This window comes from Ylistrum balloti, unplaced genomic scaffold (assembly GCF_031769215.1).
Source record: "Ylistrum balloti isolate Yb309-2 unplaced genomic scaffold, AGI_CSIRO_Ybal_v1 Utg370532, whole genome shotgun sequence".
Taxonomy (NCBI): Eukaryota; Metazoa; Mollusca; class Bivalvia; order Pectinida; family Pectinidae; genus Ylistrum; species Ylistrum balloti.
In genome coordinates, this window is record NW_026782339.1 from 71,985 (window position 1) to 95,208 (window position 23,224).

At 35.0% G+C, this 23,224-nt stretch overlaps 2 protein-coding genes across 3 annotated transcripts; one reads left to right on the forward strand and one right to left on the reverse strand.

Moving 5' to 3' along the window:
• Positions 1-4,491: 4,491 nt before the first annotated feature.
• Positions 4,492-23,124, reverse strand: LOC132555967 (cleavage and polyadenylation specificity factor subunit 2-like). Of its 2 annotated transcripts, none has more exons than XM_060220354.1 (10): positions 23,061-23,124; positions 21,990-22,196; positions 21,658-21,817; positions 21,014-21,119; positions 20,223-20,352; positions 19,622-19,737; positions 18,249-18,337; positions 17,956-18,054; positions 17,526-17,648; positions 4,492-4,556 (listed from the first exon to the last, which is right to left on the reverse strand). In XM_060220354.1, exons 2-10 carry the CDS (start codon positions 22,136-22,138, stop codon positions 4,506-4,508), a joined length of 1,023 nt encoding a protein of 340 aa, XP_060076337.1. In that variant the 5' UTR covers positions 22,139-22,196; positions 23,061-23,124; the 3' UTR covers positions 4,492-4,505. The 2 variants fall into 2 exon arrangements, with proteins under 2 accessions (XP_060076337.1, XP_060076336.1); XM_060220353.1 differs by having other exon boundaries at positions 23,055-23,109.
• On the forward strand, positions 5,339-7,078 carry LOC132555959 (neuropeptide Y receptor type 6-like). Its single transcript, XM_060220344.1, has one exon. It carries the CDS (start codon positions 5,481-5,483, stop codon positions 6,567-6,569), a length of 1,089 nt encoding a protein of 362 aa, XP_060076327.1. The 5' UTR covers positions 5,339-5,480; the 3' UTR covers positions 6,570-7,078.
• Positions 23,125-23,224: the final 100 nt, after the last annotated feature.

Below are 23,224 nucleotides of genomic sequence, written 5' to 3' on the forward strand. Positions count from 1 at the left end.
ATATGTTAACTGATAGACCACGCAATTACAATATATGTTAACTGATAGACCACGCAATTACAATATATGTTAACTGATAGACCACGCAATTACAATATATGTTAACTGATAGACCACGCAATTACAATATATGTTAACTGATAGACCACGCAATTACAATATATGTTAACTGATAGACCACGCAATTACAATATATGTTAACTGATAGACCACGCAATTACAGTATATGTTAACTGATAGACCACGCAATTACAGTATATGTTAACTGATAGACCACGCAATTACAGTATATGTTAACTGATAGACCACGCAATTACAGTATATGTTAACTGATAGACCACGCAATTACAATATATGTTAACTGATAGACCACGCAATTACAATATATGTTAACTGATAGACCACACAATTACAATATATGTTAACTCTTCATGAGAAGTTTATCATTTTAGTTGAACCAATTTGATAACCTTTACGTCATTAATCTTTATTAACTTAACAAAAAAAAAAAAACTAAAAAAAACACATAGTTTGAATAATTTTGTATCCCAAAAAATAGACACAAATACTTAGATGTTATCTACTGAAATAGGGAGAATGGAATCTAACACATTTATACCACAAAGTTTTATGTACCTTTGGGCTAAATGCCATCCATGAAGAATATTGGATATCTATTTAAATGTAAAAGGATTGTTAAAGTAAATTCTAGTCATAAAAAAGACAACTCTGGGACCCCTTCTCAGAGGCTTTCATGACTGGCTTTTAATCCAAATTCTTACATCATAAGACTTCCATCAGATGCTAATTATACTGATTCTGATGAAATCCAACAAACTATATCCAAAGTTCTGACTTTCCAATTCAATTAAAACAAACCTTACATGTTTCCTATGGGAAAACAAGGTCCAGAGATTCAGTTATAATTGTAATTAAATTCTTTAATTTGATAAAGCACTATAGAACCTTTCTATTGGTGAAAAGTATCCGACTGGAGCATATCTGGACTAGAGGAAAGGTCGTAGGATAATTAGTAAGTTTCTCATCCTGTTGCTCTGTACTTGGTCATTTTAAAGTTTGCATTGTGGGTAATGTTAGTAATAACACTTGGTTATCTATCCTGATGAAAGAGGACTTGTAAATTAAATTGAAAGCTCCACAGGCGACATGGGTGAAGTGGAAAATGTCAATTTACTATAACACAAAAATGGACAAATGACAGTTGAAAAAAAAATCACTGGAGGCTTTGTCTCCTGTTATCTGACAGTGTAGAAACCTTTGATAATTCTATAATTAACTCAGCTTTTGTTAATTGTAATTACAGTTCAAAGAAACTATAATTTCTCTGACAATAAATGACAAGAGGAAAGCTGTGATTTTACTGAACTATCAATCTGTAACCACACCTAGAACAGCTGTATTAAAAGGTTTAATGGATAATTCACTGCCGAGCAATTACCGGACTATTACAGTATGTAGTGGCTATATGAACTATTACACAATAATCACACATTAGCCATTAACACCATATCGTACTGGCAGGCACCTGAGGTGGTGGTGAAGCATGTAGGTGTTGTAGTGGGAAAGTATACACCTTAGACAGTGCTGAAACATGCAGCTGAGGCAGAGGCAAGACATGCACCTGTGGCAGAGGCAAAACATGCACCTGTGGCAGAGGCAAGACATGCACTTGAAAAAGTGGCAAAACATGCACCTGAGGCAGTGGCAATAGATGCACTTGAGACATTGGCAATACATGCATGAACCTGTGGCATACCGGCAAATGAATCAGTGAGGGGAGGAATCAGAGAAGGTCAAGTTGGGTGGAATGATGGGCAAAGATAATTTGGAAGCATGAACTACCAACTGAATATCATGTTTGCAATATTCAATTGCCTGTTCACATAATAGGGATTTTTTCATAACCATCAATTTAACAAACGACTAAAGTTTTGTCAGGGTTACCTCAACCTGGAGGCATGTCTGTCTGTCAGCTTGTAAACACAGAGTATACAATGTAAAATCATCCTTCTCTGGTAGAGGGTACTATACATGTCTGTAGGTGTGGGCAGAAATGCCTGTTAAACCTATTGACAATAACTGGAGGGGTATGAGATTGCTAGTGTGTGGTCGTACTCTAATACCTTCTCACCGATATAGAGACTCAAACGATAAAACAAGCAGGGATTGATTGGAGAGGTACACGTGATTGGTGCGTCCTTGTGATGGCTAGTTACACCTTTCTAATTGGTCAATTACAACATCTGATGAGACAAACATTTTTTTCTATATGATTGAAAGTAAAAATATCCTGCTGACTGAATTATATAGTAATTTGTTACCAATGATTAGTGGCAATGCTGTTACATGTTGGCTGCCATGTTGACTGCCATGTTGGCTGCCATGTTGAATGTGGTACAACAATTACAGACATTTAGTGAGGGGAATCTGTGTTTATATGAACAGTAATAATGACCTCACAGGATAAGGTTTATGTAAACATTCAAGTATTATAGACTTTTTTCTGACTCTGAGACAAAGGTTAAGCAGAATTTGAAAAATTTGAGTGTGAGGGTTGAGGGTGCTCTTCTATCAATACGTTGTCTTCATAGATTTAAACCTAGACTGATTAGTGTCCGTAGCTGGATCAGCCTTTTTTGCGATTACCAATACTTTTCACATAGTAGATACAATCATATGATTGTGTTTTCCTGGTATCACAATAGCTGTATTTTCAATAATTCAGAGCTGCCTCAAGCGTAGAAATCTCCAGTAATGAAGGTAGGGATTGTCACTTCTGCCAATTCAGCATAAAAATAATCCAATTGATACGTTCCAAAAACTTGTTTTAATCACTCTGAGATTTAACTTTCAATAGACCTGTTAAAAAGTTTATTTAATTGATTATCAATAGTTAGAAATTTCTTTTGTACTTTTGAAAGAATTTATTCAGGGATATATATTTTTTTAAAGTTGATTTTTAGTACAAGAACACTGACAGTGTAGCTTAGGTTTTCCATTGAAAGTTTCCCAACAGGAAAAAAATAACAATGAACACAGAACAGAACCAAGATATCCTAACAATTCGATTTCTCTATAGATTTCTGCAGTAAAACCATGGTGTAAAACATCATTATATTCGACAATCAAATAAAGCTCCACCAAAAGTCTCACTGAGGAGTGATTTGTTCTCAACAACCGCTGCATCAGCTTTAAGGATGATCGTTTATACTAAAAAAAATGATAAACTGATGAAACAGCATGAAAAATTATTTAAATACTCAAAAAGTTTTTAAGCATTTTGAGTAATGTCATGCTATCATTTCTTGCCATTTTCTGATAAGTGTTTCACACAATATAAAACATATCAATTAGTATAGAATATTAAGGCTGTTATTTCCTTAACTTATGTTTGGATTTAAATGCAATGACATCATGAGTTATATAAAAAAATTATATTATTTTATCAAATTACACAAAAGACAGGCAATAAAATACAAAATTCAAAGGAAAAAATATTATCTGCCTCTAAATCAATTTCTGCCTTATGAAATCCTCAAATTGCTTTTGATGTTCAGTCCAAAGTTTCCTGTCTTAGCTCAGAATTGATCAATTTAGTCTCCGTTTCAATCCTGACACATGTGACAGTCCATTGTTCATGCTACAACCAGTATAAAACATAACCTTGGAAACAGATGAAAATCGGACTGATTTTTTTCCATTAGTTTTCCTACAATGCCAAGGACAGTAAGGAAATAGCATCAAATTATTTCATGCTTGATTGGGAGTAAATCGTAACATTTTTCCCGAGGTGATTTGAAAGAATAAAAGGATATGATTAAGTTCAACAAGTTGGTCTACATACACCTACCTCAGGGGACTTTGTACCCAAGTCTACAGACTGAGAAGACATAAAACAAACAGGATTTCCCATGTACAAGAATTACAAAGACATGTTGCTTGTTGTTAAGATCCAATTGTTTTGTATAAGTTTCAGATAAACAAATGATAGTTTCTCTATGCAATTTATTTAGAAACTTTTTTGTTAAATTGTTTTCTACAATTTCAGAAGTGTTCAATCTTATGCCTACAACCATGGAATGTATTATCTTGTCTTCTAAATTTATTTATGCATCTGCTTCATTAAGAAGTTTACTTCTAACACCACAATCAATGAAACACTTTACAGAATACAAAGAAGCTTGTTGGGTTACAAGACGACAGGCAGTATTCCACAGTAATTTTAATGTAATACAATGTAACGGAATGGTTTTATCAGTTTTACATAGAAATGGGTAGCAATTGTTTTAAAGGCGATAATAAAGCTGTAGAATTCCTCTCCGATGTGATGGTAACACCTTCAACACTGTTAGGTACAGCTTGAGCAATAAACAGCTATGTTATGGTACTCCACTGGGCTACAGTTAAGTAAATGGTGGCTAGTTTTTATGCCTCTTGCGACAATAACGCTCAGTTTTCACTGGTACATCTCGGAGCCTGAAGGATCATATATAGGTATTCCTTGTGATATCTGGCAGGACTGATTTAAACCCCAGCTGGAAGTGAAAAGCACTGAGATAAAATGTGTGATGCTTTGTCACCGACCACCAATGTTGATCTTTATCAAGCAAAGAAAATATGATATTAATAAGGAGGGCAAGTAAAGCAGCATTAATAGAGACTATATGGAAGTGTTAATTGATGGATGTTTTAATGTATTACTAGCTGATTGTTGTGGTTTCAGCTCCGGACATAAAATATTCGTCACTTTCTGTCAGTCAAAGTGTCAAAGTTATGGGGTCCAAACCTATATAGAGTATCGGCTTTAGAATGATGGACGACTCTAACACCATTTCTGTCACTGTACATAACACTGGAAACAGGACACTAATTCAAGTATAAATGATACTAATCAGCAGGAGTATGGTTGACAGTCGAGTTAAACCTGACAACTGGATATTGTTTACTGTGAAATTTTGACCCGACATAATTTTTGCCCTTTTCATCAATGACCACGGATGGCGAATTTAAGATGGAAGTAAACATATAATACTGAAAGGAAGAAATGAACATGAGGCAAATTTGTGTATAATGGTAAAGGTTGAATATATCCCAGGATAAAGTACGACTTGTTCCAGATACTGACTTATATAGTCTACAAAAGGTTGAATGTATCCCAGTATAAAGTACCACTCGTTCCAGATACTGACTTATATAGTCTACTCATATTAGTAAACTGCTATCAACATTACACCTACATTTGTTTTGGTGAGAAATGTTTATTGAACACAGCCTTGTAACCATTATTAACTGTTAACCTGTATGTATTTTCAGGTCAGTAGCCTTGGAGACAACAGTTTGGTAAAACCTAGAGGCACAGCACCAATAAATAAAACCAACACTTCAACATGCATCTTCACACCAGAAGATCTTCACCAGATCACCTGGTAGCAAGACGCACAGAGTAAGCACTACGAGGCATGGCAGACGAGTCCCTGTGGATAACATACGACATGCTAAATTTTACCGATGATCTGCTTCTGCAGCTTCAGATGTCACAACAGAATGAGACCGGACAAATTGAGCAGGACCTTCTGCTCACAAGTGAACCTTTACGTATTTTCATTATCACCATCTATTCAATCGTCATCATTCTCGGGTTCATAGAGAATCTTCTGGTTGTTATAGTGATAGTGAGACACCCTCATCTTCACAAAGTCACCAACATTTTCATCGCCTCACTCGCTGTGTCCGACATCGTTTTGTGTGTGTTTAATCTACCATTCCAGCTCCACTACCAGCTTACAGACTTCTGGGCATTCGGTGAGGTTTTGTGCCGAATCATCATGCCTACTTTCGGAGTTCCTATATTTTATTCTGCAACCTGTATGATGATGATCGCAGTTGATCGGTACATTTTGATTGTGTTTCCCTTCAGGAAGCGAATCACCAAGGAGATGGCCATCCTAATTATAGCTGTGATAGTGTTCATCACTTTTGGACTTGCCACCCCCGTCATGATCCACACACAGTATGACGTTATAAATGTACCGTTATTCAATCTACACAAGGTCTTCTGCTATGAGAAGTGGCCACGGTATGGTGCTCTGACGTACACTTTTTCTATATTTATTTTCCAAGTTTTGTTACCATTTGGATTGACAGCTGTTTTGTACTTTAAAATTCATCTTGTGTTACGACAACGTCCACTCAAAAGATCAGAAACGAGACGGAATAATCGGACAAACAGAATACTGATCTCAATTGTGGTTCTTTTCGCAGTTTCCTGGTTGCCCTGGAATATCTTTGCCTTGATAATCACCCTAAATCACAAAGCTGTGTATGGACCCTACTTCAGACTTATTGACTTATTACTAAAAATCATAGCCATGAGCTCAGCATGCATCAATCCTTTTCTGTATGGATGGCTCAATGACAACTTCAGAAAAGAATTTGGCATCATGCTCGGAAAGAAAATAAAACAAGTGCGTCACAATGGCTATACAAATACATATGCTGAGGCATCTAAGACATGTGTTGTTCAGGACAAGTTAACTACAGCATTATAAGCATACGATATGTCACCATATTTGTTTTTGGTTTTATTACAATGATATGTATCCTTATTACTAAATAATACTCCAATTAATAATTTATATCACTAAGATATCATTACAACTACTTCCTACAAGTTTATACTACAGTCTGTACTAAGGACTATTCCATCATTTCAAAAATTATTCATCTAAAATTCTCAAGTGACAAAGGAACATATAACAAATGCATCATGTTTTTCAAAGTTTATAATCACATTGAGAATGATTGGTCAGTGATTCCTAAACTCTGTTTTGTTAAAGTTACAGAAAACTACAATTTTGTAGCAGTTTGGAAGTCTGAAATGACATTCTTTTAAATCATTCAGAACAGTTTAATTTTCATCTTGTGATTGTGTACAGTTGTATCCATCTGTCCAATGAGCCGCTCCAGCTAATTCTCTTGTCAAACATACTGATATTGAATCACTTATAATGATTATCTCCAATACTTTGTAAATTAAAAAAACTTTTTACTCCAGAAATGATGTCTGAATTGTATATTAAAACCATACACTTTGACGTTGAGAAACACATGTTCTCTTTTTTCACTTTATGTTCAGTGAAAGTGTCACATCTCTAGAGTAACACCTCATACCATGTGTAATGTGTTTCAGGACATGCATATAATGCCTTTTCTATCCACATACACACACAACTACTACTTCTGTAAAATCACAGTAAAGGTCAAAAGATGTCAGAATGTAAAGCTACGTCAACACAGATACTGACTTGTGTTGTAACTGTCTTCTTAGATACACCGACCGATAGTCGAGCACATTAATGTGAAAATATACAACAACCTACATTAATGTGAAGCCTATACTTGTCACTGCATCAGTGCCGCCAGATACTACAGATTACCGTAAAGTTTACTTAGGAGGTGGACATATGTCACATCAGACCTCAACAAACTTCATCCTGAATGTAAAAGCACAGGCAAGCTTTATATAGGTAGTAAATCAAATGCATTCCCAGTAGATATCAACACAGACTAATGCCCTTCACATACATCCCAAGTAGATATCAACACAGACTAATGACCTTCATTTACATCCCCAGTAGATATAACACAGACTAATGACCTTCACTTACATCCCCAGTAGATATAACACAGACTAACGACCTTCACTTACATCCCCAGTAGATATAACACAGACTAATGACCTTCACTTACATCCCCAGTAGATATAACACAGACTAACGACCTTCACTTACATCCCCAGTAGATATAACACAGACTAATGACCTTCACTTACATCCCAAGTAGATATCAACACAGACTAATGACCTTCACTTACATCCCCAGTAGATATCAACACAGACTAATGACCTTCACTTACATCCCCAGTAGATATCAACACAGACTAACGACCTTCACTAACATCCCAAGTAGATATCAACACAGACTAATGACCTTCACTTACATCCCCAGTAGATATCAACACAGACTAATGACCTTCACTTACATCCCCAGTAGATATCAACACAGACTAATGACCTTCACTTACATCCCAAGTAGATATCAACACAGACTAATGACCTTCACTTACATCCCCAGTAGATATCAACACAGACTAACGACCTTCACTTACATCCCCAGTAGATATAACACAGACTAACGACCTTCACTTACATCCAAAGTAGATATCAACACAGACTAATGACCTTCACTTACATCCCCAGTAGATATAACACAGACTAACGACCTTCACTTACATCCCCAGTAGATATAACACAGACTAATGCCCTTCACTTACATCCCCAGTAGATATCAACACAGACTAATGACCTTCACTTACATCCCCAGTAGATATCAACACAGACTAATGACCTTCACTTACATCCCCAGTAGATATCAACACAGACTAATGACCTTCACTTACATACCCAGTAGATATCAACACAGACTAATGACCTTCACTTACATCCCCAGTAGATATCAACACAGACTAATGACCTTCACTTACATCCCCAGTAGATATCAACACAGACTAATGACCTTCACTTACATCCCCAGTAGATATCAACACAGACTAATGACCTTCACTTACATCCCCAGTAGATATCAACACAGACTAATGACCTTCACTTACATCCCAGTAGATATCAACACAGACTAATGACCTTCACTTACATCCCCAGTAGATATCAACACAGACTAATGACCTTCACTTACATCCCCAGTAGATATACATAATGACCTTCACTTACATCCCCAGTAGATATCAACACAGACTAATGACCTTCACTTACATCCCCAGTAGATATCAACACAGACTAATGACCTTCACTTACATCCCCAGTAGATATCAACACAGACTAATGACCTTCACTTACATCCCCAGTAGATATCAACACAGACTAATGACCTTCACTTACATCCCCAGTAGATATCAACACAGACTAATGACCTTCACTTACATCCCAAGTAGATATCAACACAGACTAATGACCTTCACTTACATCCACAGTAGATATCAACACAGACTAATGACCTTCACTTACATCCCAAGTAGATATCAACACAGACTAATGACCTTCACTTACATCCCAAGTAGATATCAACACAGACTAATGACCTTCACTTACATCCCCAGTAGATATCAACACAGACTAATGACCTTCACTTACATCCCCAGTAGATATCAACACAGACTAATGACCTTCACTTACATCCCCAGTAGATATCAACACAGACTAATGACCTTCACTTACATCCCCAGTAGATATCAACACAGACTAATGACCTTCACTTACATCCCCAGTAGATATCAACACAGACTAATGACCTTCACTTACATCCCCAGTAGATATCAACACAGACTAATGACCTTCACTTACATCCCCAGTAGATATCAACACAGACTAATGACCTTCACTTACATCCCAAGTAGATATCAACACAGACTAATGACCTTCACTTACATCCCAAGTAGATATCAACACAGACTAATGACCTTCACTTACATCCCCAGTAGATATCAACACAGACTAATGACCTTCACTTACATCCCCAGTAGATATCAACACAGACTAATGACCTTCACTTACATCCCCAGTAGATATCAACACAGACTAATGACCTTCACTTACATCCCCAGTAGATATCAACACAGACTAATGACCTTCACTTACATCCCCAGTAGATATCAACACAGACTAATGACCTTCACTTACATCCCCAGTAGATATCAACACAGACTAATGACCTTCACTTACATCCCCAGTAGATATCAACACAGACTAATGACCTTCACTTACATCCCCAGTAGATATCAACACAGACTAATGACCTTCACTTACATCCCCAGTAGATATCAACACAGACTAATGACCTTCACTTACATCCCCAGTAGATATCAACACAGACTAATGACCTTCACTTACATCCCCCAACACAGACTAATGACCTTCACTTACATCCCAGTAGATATCAACACAGACTAATGACCTTCACTTACATCCCCAGTAGATATCAACACAGACTAATGACCTTCACTTACATCCCCAGTAGATATCAACACAGACTAATGACCTTCACTTACATCCCCAGTAGATATCAACACAGACTAATGACCTTCACTTACATCCCCAGTAGATATCAACACAGACTAATGACCTTCACTTACATCCCCAGTAGATATCAACACAGACTAATGACCTTCACTTACATCCCCAGTAGATATCAACACAGACTAATGACCTTCACTTACATCCCCAGTAGATATCAACACAGACTAACGACCTTCACTAACATCCCCAGTAGATATCAACACAGACTAACGACCTTCACTTACATCCCCAGTAGATATAACACAGACTAACGACCTTCACTTACATCCCCAGTAGATATCAACACAGACTAATGACCTTCACTTACATCCCCAGTAGATATAACACAGACTAATGACCTTCACTTACATCCCCAGTAGATATAACACAGACTAATGACCTTCACTTACATCCCCAGTAGATATAACACAGACTAATGACCTTCACTTACATCCCCAGTAGATATCAACACAGACTAATGACCTTCACTTACATCCCCAGTAGATATCAACACAGACTAATGACCTTCACTTACATCCCCAGTAGATATCAACACAGACTAATGACCTTCACTTACATCCCCAGTAGATATAACACAGACTAATGACCTTCACTTACATCCCCAGTAGATATAACACAGACTAATGACCTTCACTTACATCCTAAGTAGATATCAACACAGACTATAGATATAACACAGATATCAACACAGACTAATGACCTTCACTTACATCCCCAGTAGATATAACACAGACTAATGACCTTCACTTACATCCCCAGTAGATATAACACAGACTAATGACCTTCACTTACATCCCAAGTAGATATCAAACAGACAGACTAATCCCCAGTAGATATAACACAGCCCTTCACTTACATCCCCAGTAGATATCAACACAGACTAATGACCTTCACTTACATCCCCAGTAGATATAACACAGACTAATGACCTTCACTTACATCCCCAGTAGATATCAACACAGACTAATGACCTTCATTTACATCCCCAGTAGATATAACACAGACTAATGACCTTCACTTACATCCCAAGTAGATATAACACAGACTAATGCCCTTCACTTACATCCCCAGTAGATATAACACAGACTAATGACCTTCACTTACATCCCCAGTAGATATAACACAGACTAATGACCTTCACTTACATCCCAAGTAGATATAACACAGACTAATGACCTTCACTTACATACCCAGTAGATATAACACAGACTTATGACCTTCACTAATATCTCCAGCAGATATTTGTCTAGTGACAATATATCACAATAATTGTCTAGTTACAATATATCACAGTATCTGTCTAGTGACAATATATCATAATACTTTTCTAATGACAATTTGTCACAATATTTGTCTAGTGACAATATATCACAATATTTGTCTAGTGACAATATGTCACAATATAATTCATAAAAAATATATCATATTTTGGCAACTTTTCTAAAACTTTTTGGAGGATTTAACCACAGAACATTGGATTTGATAATTATACAGAGAAATTGGACTGTAATCCATATTCAACTTGTATAAGTGTTCATAACTTGGTAGTATTTAACTTCAAAACTATGTAGTTTTCAGTGCATCACAGCATTATATCAAGTTAGTGTTCTCTATCATACTAAGATACAATAAATTGTGATACATTGCAATAGCAATTTCAAATTTTCAAAAATGGGGCAAAGCCACAATTGGCCGTATTGCAAAATGAGTGCAATGTTATATGTCAAAACAACATTTGGACCAATGAGAGGCAAAGGCTGCCATCTTGGATTTTCCACGCCAGACTGCTAAAAATGACTAAGTTCCAAAGCCCGGAAAATCAAGAAAAATGTCTGGAATTAATCCTAAATTAATAGGTGCACATCTTCAACATATATATAAACATCCTACAAAGTTTCAAGCTTCAACGTCAAAAACTCTAGGAGGAGTTAATTCTACAAAACTGGTACCCCTTTTCCCCGCCCAGCTGTCTGCCCGATATTCACCAAACTTTAACCCGGATTTGCACTATGTGCAACACCCATCCTTAGTTGTCCCATAATATTGATGGGTAATCTTTGAACACATTTTATGAGTTATCTCCCATCAGTGACTTTGAGTCGAAAGGATTTCATGGAATTTGACTTCAAAATTTTTTCAACAGCAAGAGGTCCATGGGCCTTAACAGTCACCTGAATCACCATGGTTCTTGTAACATGTCACAGAATTTTTTTTGTTAAAAAAAGTCATATACCTATAACTTAAACTATATTGTTCACATAATGCAAATGTAAATTGTGTATACATTAACTGCTGTCCTTTGCTAAGGCATCTAACCAAGTTTGAACTAAGAGAAATTACACTCAAGATTTGAATTTTCCTATATAAAATCTCCCATCCAGGAACAGTAGAACATCTTTGAAATTTCAGTCAATTTGACCGACTATTGGCCCTGCCCATCAGCCCCTGGGGGTCAGTCAAGGTCAACATGTGCATCTCATCAAACAGTCAGCTTATACTATTAAAATAGAAATTCTGACCAGGTTTGATCTATTACCGTAAGAAAATAAACTATGCTCAAAACTGTATATGAAATATAGTTTATTTTACCCCCTCCCTTGGGGAAATTTACAATATTGGTAAAACATCTGAAGACTGTTCCATCCATAAAGAGTACTTTATTCTACCAAACCTGGGATTTGAGAAAAAGATTTTTGGAATTTCTGTCAATTTGACCAGTTTTTGGTCCTGCCCAACCACCCGAGAGTCAGCTGAGGTCAATATGTGCATCTCATTAAACTGTCATCTTAAACTAATAATCCTAACCAGGTTTGAACTTCAAATGTATTTCCCATAGAAAATAAACAATTAATGTTATGAAATGTAATTTTCCTATACAAAATATAGTAAACTTTACCCTCCTCTCCTTGGGGAAATGCGATAACCTGGCTTCATGAAATTTACAATGTTGGTAAAATATCTGAAGGCTTTTCCATCTATGAACAGTACTTGATTCTACCATACCTGGGATTTGAAAAGGAGAGTATTGAAATTTCAATCAATTTTACCCTTGTTGGCCCTGTCCCTTAGGCCCTTGGTGGTTGGGGACCACATAATTTACAATTTTGGTGCGCCTTTAGCCATAGAAGGTTTCTGTAAAATTTCACTGAAATCGGTTCAGGAGTTTTTGCAGAAGTTGAAAATGTTAGAAGTTTATGACGCATCATGACGTACAACACACAACTCCAGATTTTGTCATAGGTGACCTAAAAGAGTACAACATTATATATCAATCTAGCATTCCTTATATAAATACTTAAAGCTTCTAGCTAAAGCAAACATATCTAAGAATATGTTGATGTCGCTAACAATGCTTCTGTTCTACAATAAGGCCAGGTGGCCAACACATTGACTCAATGTTAGGATATTTCTTTGGTATTTTGCTGTAATGTTACTGATCACCAAAAAATGGATGAGCTTATTAAGAGACATGGGCTTATCGCCAAATTAAAAATGACCACATGGACCAAATAGAGCAACAGTATTGAGAAATAGTCTAATGCTTTGATGGGAAACTCTGGTCCGTCGACAGTTGATCAATGACCGAAAAACTTGTCAAATCATTAACTTCACAGACAGACTACAGCTCTGAATAAATTGTTGCATTTATCTGTCAAAACAAATCAGAAATTGCTGAAGGCACAGACAGTTAAGGCTATTGTTGAGAGACGTATGTCCATCTTTTAGCCACTAGCTGTCTGTAAGGCAGTTATTGGTCATTCCAAGCCCAGGTCACAGGTGCAAGTCTCAACAAAATATGGTCTCTTATTTACCAATAGCTAGATTTCATCGTTAAAGCAATAAACCTCAACATCATTAGCAATGACGTCTTCTCTATTTTCTACAACTTTCATCATCATTACTTCAGGTCATAATATACAGTTTTAAGGACAAGACAGGTTCAGCTGTGATCAAAAACATGTACCTTATCTACACAATAACCACAATTGTAAACTGTGAATGTAAGAGATGTGATACAGAAAACATTTATTTGTGATTTAATAAAAAGAAATTAATTTTAACTGAACATTTTTTCAAGAAATGTAAAGGCTATGGATTAGAAAAAATAGTCGTAATTTTAGATAAGCATTTGCCAGTTCAACATTTTAATTTAATGCATGAAAATTAATATCATGTTAAATACAATGGTAAAATATAAATTTTGATTACAATGCTTTGTTTTATGAAGTATGTAACTTTTAGAAAATTCTGTTATGTTTCATTTAATGTAATACGTATACAAGACAAGAACAAAACACCTTTGTACTTTCTTTTTTATATCATTATTATTGAAGTATGTAACTTAACGAAACTACACATATTTATGAGCTGTGAGACTTTACACATCAACATAAATATACGCATGCAATACTAAATGATACACAAAATACAACTATCAATACTTTGTATTATGCCAGTACTGTTTATAAATTCTCAAATGTTAATTGCTAACACCCATCCCAAACAATTAACAATATCAATGTTAGTAATCTACAACCTAACTTTACCTATTGATGAACTGACACTTAATGAGCCTATTATAACATAAACTGTTGCTATTATTGTGTTGATAAGTAACAAGGAATCAGTCTCTCTCATAAGCTGACTCACTGTCCAAACTACATCCTATATCATCAGGAATTATCAAGGCACACTATTAAACGACACATCCAGTTTCTAATTTTCTTCTCTATATGTTAACAATCTAGGACTATTTACAAGCTAGATATTTCAAATGAGTAGTACTGCTACAGAACAGCTGTAGAAAGTAACAACAAAATTTCTCATGTACAAGTGTTCTTTTTTCACTATTACAACCTTCACAGACTGACGAAGAAGGACAACTCTCGGTGTAATATTTACTACTCATCAAACCCTGTCAGCTACATGAAAGAACATAGTAGCCTTGACATTAGCATAGCTGATAAGCTAGCTTTCTGATAGGATCATAAAAAGGCTTTCACTACAAAGAGGATTACCCTTGTCTATTTGTCACCTTCATGTCAATGTTTTACTAAATATCAACATCAATTTTATAAGCATTTTATCATAAGCTTTCAGATTTATATTTACATCAAATAATTTCATTTAAAAAGAAAATGTCAACAAAATGTCTTTAGTTAAAATTCACATGGTACAGTCCATATTCAATTACTACCTAAGTCGTTGACCCACCAACAGACAATACTAGAGCTACCAACATCGGTTAAATACACCTTATTGAACACAAGTAAGAATATTTCATCTGTTCTCATAACCCAGTATTTAGGCAGTGTATGAACTTACAGCGACAAAAATAGATAGTAGACCTAGTTGTTAAGCAAGTGTAGATTTGAACCAGCTAATGAAAAGTAAAATGAAATATTGACCCATAAAAACAACACGGTAAAAGGTCAAGAGCTAAATATCTATATTCCATAGTGCCTGCTTCTACTTTCTATAACACAGTATAGAGCTTGTTACTGGTACCAGTATCCTGTAGTATCTAATAAATTATGTCTTTACTATTGAAGATTACAAAATTCTTGTTTCATTAAGACAATAACACAATATAACAAACAAAAAGATAACAAAAAAGATCAATTTAAATGAAAAAAAGCCCCCCCCCCCCCATGTAATGAAGAAAAGACCCCCCCCCCCCCCATGTAATGAAAAAAAACCCCCCCCCCCCCATTTAATTAAAAAAAGCCCCCCCCCCCCAATGTAATGAAGAAAAGACCCCCCCCCCCTCCCCACCCCACCTCATTTAATGAAAAACCTGATCCTGTCCTTAACCTGAATTCCAGCATTGTGACGGTAAGTACAAGAGTATTACATCATAAAACCATATGATATCAAGGTCAAAAGATCAATACAGCTTCTCGTCACACTACAAATGTAGCTTCTCGTGTTCCTATTACGCTTTAGGGTAGAGGAGGGAGGGATCATATTATGGCTTATCAAATAACTATACCATTGCAAAACAACAAACTGTTGTGGTTCAAACTAAAAGTTACTGTAATCTTCTAAAGTCACTGTTACCTTCTAAAGTTACTGTGATATTCTAAAGTTACTGTAATCTTCTAAAGTTACTGTTACCTTCTAAAGTTACTGTGATATTCTAAAGTTACTGTAATCTTCTAAAGTCACTGTTACCTTCTAAAGTTACTGTGATATTCTAAAGTTACTGTAATCTTCTAAAGTTACTGTTACCTTATAAAGTTACACTCAGATTGAAATGACAGAAATATTCCTAACAGTTGTGCAGTAAAACCGGACTTACTTGAACCTGTATTCCTAGAGTAATCCCTAATCTGATTGATATTCCTTGTTATTGAACCTCGGATTCCTCAAACCATTATTTCTCAAACACCACCTATTCCAAACTCTTTTTCACCCAGTTGTTTCATATACCTAGTATTCCCCTGTATATTTATCAAAAAGGTGTCACACATATCTGTGTCACACACAATGTATTGGCTCCCCCTAATGACTCCGATGTGCTTTTACAGGTGTCTAGCAGGAAAGTTGATAACATTTAACATTGATATAACATACCAGTACAGCATACTGCTACATGATATGTCTGATTTGTCAAGACATTTCCAATGAATTTGATTTTCAGTTATATAACCTGATGTTTGTTCTAACAGAAATTTGTGTTAACCAAGTTTTGAACGGTTCCTACTAAGCAGGAGAGTACAAGTAAATTAGAATTTATAGTTGATTAATTTTTTTAATTGGAGGAGATTAAAAACACATTAATTTAATATATGTTTATGTATGTTTAAGTATATTTATCTTGTAACTGGTCCCATCTTTACAGATATTCCCAAGTTTACGTACCAGAGATGGATATATGGCAGTTATATATTGGTAGGCCTTAACATAGTTTTGTCGTGTTCTGTTTTCCTTCTAATTTGATGATTGTATGTATTGATTGTTCCACAGTTTATATCTATATTAAATGTTACAAATCTCAACAAGTCTTCTTTTTACTTACATGCACTAATAAAACATTAATCAAGCATTATATACTATCATTCTTTGTGACAGCTTAATACTTGTTGACGTAAACAAATAGTGCTGTGAATAACCAATTTCTCACCTTTTTTTTTCAAATTCTAGGCAATGAATTTGTAAGTCATTCAAAACTAATGCAAAATAATAAATCGGACTAGTCAAAGAGATATTAAGTAAGTCATTCATGGACACTGATGGTCAACACCTGACAGTCTATGACCAAACTCTGATGACTAGAAAACCCTGTATTTCTTGAGGTATTTAAATATTCCCGAGGAGTTTGACACACTTTTGCTGTATATCATTGTCACCTACCTTTGGTTCTGGAATCCTTGACAGTTCAGCCAGGTTATGACAAAGCTTTACATGCTTAAAATGGAATGGGTTGTTCCTGTTCTCTTCAAACGCTCTCATGATCTTGTCACTCATCCATTCAACCTAGCAAAACAAGCAAAATAAAGGCAATCTATTTTAAAGAGCCTTTGAGAAATATACATAAAGATAGAAGGAATTCCAATACTTAGGAGGTTTGTCATAATTTACTTTGTTGACATGTTTCAACCACTATGTGGCCATCGTCAGTGGAAAAATAAAGGAAATTTGTACTTAGTATTTGTGTTGAAATATCAAAAATCACTTGAAATTTCACTTCCAAGCTGCTAACAATCAAAGACTGAAACAGGTCTTATTGGGAATAAAGTTAGAAACATGAACCATGTACACTGGACAAGCATTAGCTACACACCTGTGACTTGGCAAACTCCACAACATTGAAGCTGACATTGTTAAGAAGTGCCAAGGAGTACGGTGACAGACCAGACTCTGAAGTCCTCCACATCTGGTCCTGAAACAATGCCAAATATCCGATTAAATATGTACAAAAACCAGATGGAAGATCTGCTGAATTTTACACTGTATAGAGACCAAAATATCTTTCTGAATTTCAATTTTGTATTTCAATCATTTAGATTTCATTTCTAAAGAAATTTATGAAATAATCATGAAAAATAACAAAATCAAAAGAAAACTGAAGTATACCAGTAACTGTGCGAGTTCAAGCATTCTGCCAGCTGTATCTACAGCAACCAAGACATTTCCATCATTCCTCATTGTTTGTAAAATAGTTGCTGAAAAGAAAAACAAGACATCACCAACAACAAATAGAAACCATCAGAGAATTTTGTATTGATTTTACCTGTATATCTTATTTCATAAGCATTGTTTTGGCTTTTTGCTTTTGTTAAATTCCAAATAGCACTACCACCCAGATGGCACTGCTCAAATATGTTCTGGTACCTGTTTTTAGACAGTCAAAAGAACTTCTTATGCATCAGTGAGAAATTTAATGAGATGACTGGCCACATGGTAATAGTACATCAAGGAGTTACTTTCACTGACCGTGTCTAACATGTAAACTCTAGTGTAAAAGGCAGATACTTCTCATATTATACCGGTTTTTTTTTACAGTACCCTTGATTAAAACTGAAATATTCTATTTTAACTAAATTTAACACAATGTATTGACATACAAAATCTTGAACAAATAAAACTGTTTTACTTAAATAAAACCAAACGATGTTAATTATTATGCAAACAAAGATTCACTTTGCTTTGGCCTTGAAATATGTATCACATTCATTGTTACCGAGAAAATATGCTGAAATATGAACAAAGTTCGTTGTTTTCCTGTAGATTTTCGATTATATATATTGGTCATCAGTTTGATTCCAAGATGTTGTTGATAAGTGTATATCTGTGTGCAGAATGCCACAACACAATAATATATGTTATGTTACAATCAATCAATGCAGTTTTTGACTATCACCAAATTTCACAACTAGAAAAAATCTAGTTTAAATAAGAAGTTAGAAGGCTATGAATCATCTCTGACAAGGTTGACAAATTTAAAAAGTAGAAAAAAATATTTTATTTTCTGCTGTCATACATCACTATGTAAACAATACATTGTATACAAAGGTAATTTTCACTTTAAAACTAGTTTGAAGGTTTGTAATTGAACATAGACGTGACCTGTGTAGTAGTGTCTTATTAGGTAAATAGAGTATCTCTAAGGCCAAAGTAACACTTATATCTCTTGACCTCATTTTGCATTCAAAATAACTAAGCCGAAGGGGACAGAGCCAGTTTTCGCGGCCATCTTTGTGCTAAAAGAGACCGGATACTGCAGACAAAATACATTATTATGCAACCCTTTCATATCAAGGCACATTCAGAGAAATATATAAAATATTCTGAGAAACAAAATAAATAATTTCTAACTATATCATGTTCAGTATCAGTTTTCTATCTCTTTATAGTTTTTCTTTCATAATGGGACGATATCAAATCAATTCTATTATGATAAAAAAGAATCCATATGTTTCATGCTTGAATCGAGGAGAAAAACTTACTCATGAGCTGTTCATCTCTGGTACGTCTACGAGATTGAATATATGTAGCATTGAATGCGTCTGTAATCATCAAGGATGGTCTAGATATAGATTCCAGAACACATCCATTTAAATGCCTGGAAATACAACATATAACAATCAAAATCTAATCATATTCCTCACTGACAGTTAAATTGTTATTCCCCAAGCGAACATGAAAAGGCACTGGAGGACATCTGCCTGACCATATGAATTTTCCCTGCTTACTCTGATTTCCTCCTACAGTAGGACCCCTCATGCCCTTCTATCCAGGCCAACAAGAGAGATTAATATAAGCTTGCAACATTTTTCACATTTGTTGTAAAATAAATAAATTTCATATCTATATTTAGATTACGTCAACACCAGAATTTCACAGTTTTCCTTTACAACACCATGAACACTGTATTTATCAAAGGACCAACAGATTACCTCAAAGTTAGGGGTGGGCTTATTACGAGACAGTAAAATAGTATTTGTTGTTAATCATTTTAAGCAGCAGCAGATATCGTGGGCTTGTTATCAGATATGGTTTATTGGTCAATAAATATGATCTACAGACTGGAAATCAGATTAAGTTTACCTCTCTTTTTTGTGATTGTAGTCAGCAGCATAAATAATCTCCTCCTCTCCATCTTTAACAATTTTCCATATAGTGCCACCGATCATGTGTCCAGCAGGCAGGGGGGTAATCTGTAGACCATGGCCTTTACCTATATTGATATAAAAAGAAGTAGTTAATGCTATCAGATATAACGTATGTAGATCATGTTGTATTTGATACTATGTAAAACATATACAGCTTCACAAAATAATGATTACCTGGAATGGGATATGTGACTACCAAGTTAGACTGTATTTCTATTTTTATGACAAAATTACACTCCATACAACTATAAATTCAACCATTGACACCTGGGTGTGACCTTCAGCAGAGGATTCTTTGCTCTGTTTTAGTAATTTCAAACTTTCAAAGTCAAAATCCAAGACAGCTTACTGTCAACCATTTTTTTCTAATTAATCCAAAATCAAAAGTGCATAACTATGAACTAAAGGGAACATATAGATGAAATTTTAGAAGGATCCAACCATTTTTTCTTTCAAACAGCACTCCTTTGAAAGTAGTGATAAAAAAAGTATGGCTATCAAAAAATTAAGAAGGTCGTCATATCTTTTTTCGTCAATCCCAAGATGACCTATGCAGAACTAGGCACCAAGAGGAGCCTACATATGAAATTTGATAATTGTATATTCAGTGCTTCTCCATAAATATCAATCACAAGAATTTTTAAGGGACAGATGGAAGGGATGAAGGGATATAGAAAGATAAAAAAAAATATTAATAACAGTACTTTTTGTATAAATATAGCTCACCTTTCATATGTACAGTTTGTGAATACTTAAGCTGGTGGATTTTATCAAAAGCACAATCAACATCATCCAGACTGAATATTTCAAAATCTTCTGTGTTGTGTCTTGACTAAAAGAGAAAGCATTTGAAATAACAATCAGACTGACATTATTCTATGCAAAAAGCATACCCGAAAAAATGTAATGATACAAATTATAAATAAGTTATTCATTCATATGGAGTCATGAAGAGATAAAAAAAAAACCAACAGTAAAAATATGTCCGCTCACAACCTCACCATATCTGGTTGTCTTATTTAGTCCACTAGAAAATTTTGTAAGATAAGGAGGAGAAAAACATTTTAATTCATTACTATGGGGATCTTTCTAGGAATGAGATGATACATTGGACAGATAAGAAAGAAGGAGTGACTACAGGTTCAATATCTAGTCAATTTTTAAAAAAATTAAATTGGAATACACAGGATACCAGTGTTCTCCTCCAGGGTCAAATTATCATAAATTTGACTGCAAAAGTAAATAACCATAAGTACTTTGATTGTCTAAATCATCTAATTCAATAAGTGATATAAAATAGCATACTACTGTAATGAAAACAATAATAGGAAATAACTTCCATCAATTAAGATATATTTCAATTACCATACCTGGTATAGATCATACATAAACATCTGCCCCATCTTATACACAGGAATAGTAGCATATATAGGACAATTCATTCCAGCCTTTCCAACCATATATGGCAGAGCTCCTAAGTGGATGTGATCAGGATAGCTTAGCAGTACAGCATCAATTTGATGGGTGTGTCTGAAGAGAAATAAGAAACATCAAATGTTGACATGTTGAGTAAAATATTCTATAATTATGGTTATACTGTTGATTTCTAAACGATTGATATTGTGGGTTATCAAAACTACTGATAAATGATCACACATTTACATTTTTTCCTGTATCAAAATGTTATATTTATCTATCATACCTTTTAAGCTCTTTTATAAAGTCCAGATTAAAATCCTCATCCCATCCACAGTCAAGGAGAAATCGGAACTCATCCACTTGTAACATATAACATGGTGGTGATTCATTGTGAGCACCAGAAAAGGCTTGAAGTTTTACAATGGATGTCATCTTGGCTGGTTGTGCTGTTAATGTTGTTACTTCATAGATCACTCTATCTATATTTTACCTGGAATTAAGAGCAAACGATTGACTAGAATGATAATGAGGTCACCTTATATACAGATCAATCAGTCCAATAATCCTATTTCTTCATAAACCAGCCTCAATCAGCATATTTGCATCGAATATTAGGGTAAAGAATAAATTAACAATGATGTTTTCAATCAACATAAACATATTAGTATTTGAACTAGTTAATATATTCAGTGTTACAAATTAATACTATTTCAGTAAATTTTCCCTTGGAACTCTGGTTTTCTGCCAGGCACAAGACAGTTAAGACTCCTCATACATTTCATCTGAACTTTTAGACTCCATATACATGTACTTTCTCCTGGGTCAGCAATAACCCAATAAAAGCAAAGTATCCCAAGTTCTGACTGCCAGCACTTTACAATATTTCTTTCATCATAAGAACTGTGATAGGCTGGAATCACCTTAAAGATAAAATTATTTGCTTGTCAGTGATCAAGGAAATGAAGTTATTCCTCCAAAGCACTGACAATAAAAGTATTGCCTCCTCTACCGTCGCGAAAAAAACAATGGGATTCGCTACATACAATATGACTGTATGTTTCGTAATTTTCACAAATGACTTACCAGCTTATACATTCGCTGTATAAGATAATATTGCTTAAGTAAATGCTGCTTTTAAAAGCACTTCATTTTCACAATAATAGCCCAACAAAACACTAGGTGTAAGCATATCCAGTTGTAAATATCAAGCCCAGCTAAACAAAAACTTTTGAATTAAGACCGGCAAACAGGACTTTTCAACCAAGATTTTAACATCAGCCACGTGAAAACCATTTTAAAATAACTAGGAGTGTATTAAGTATGATACATATTAAATACGCAAACTGACATGTACTTAATTATTCGTCCACGATCATTCTCTTCATCTCCCGCCGTAGATCATTTTTGTCACACTACTTTACATGGCGGCTGCCATTTTCAATTAGGGGAGACAACTCTCCACTTCCGGTGAACTTTGCAATTGCGAATGATGCAGACATGATTCAGACCGGAAAACAT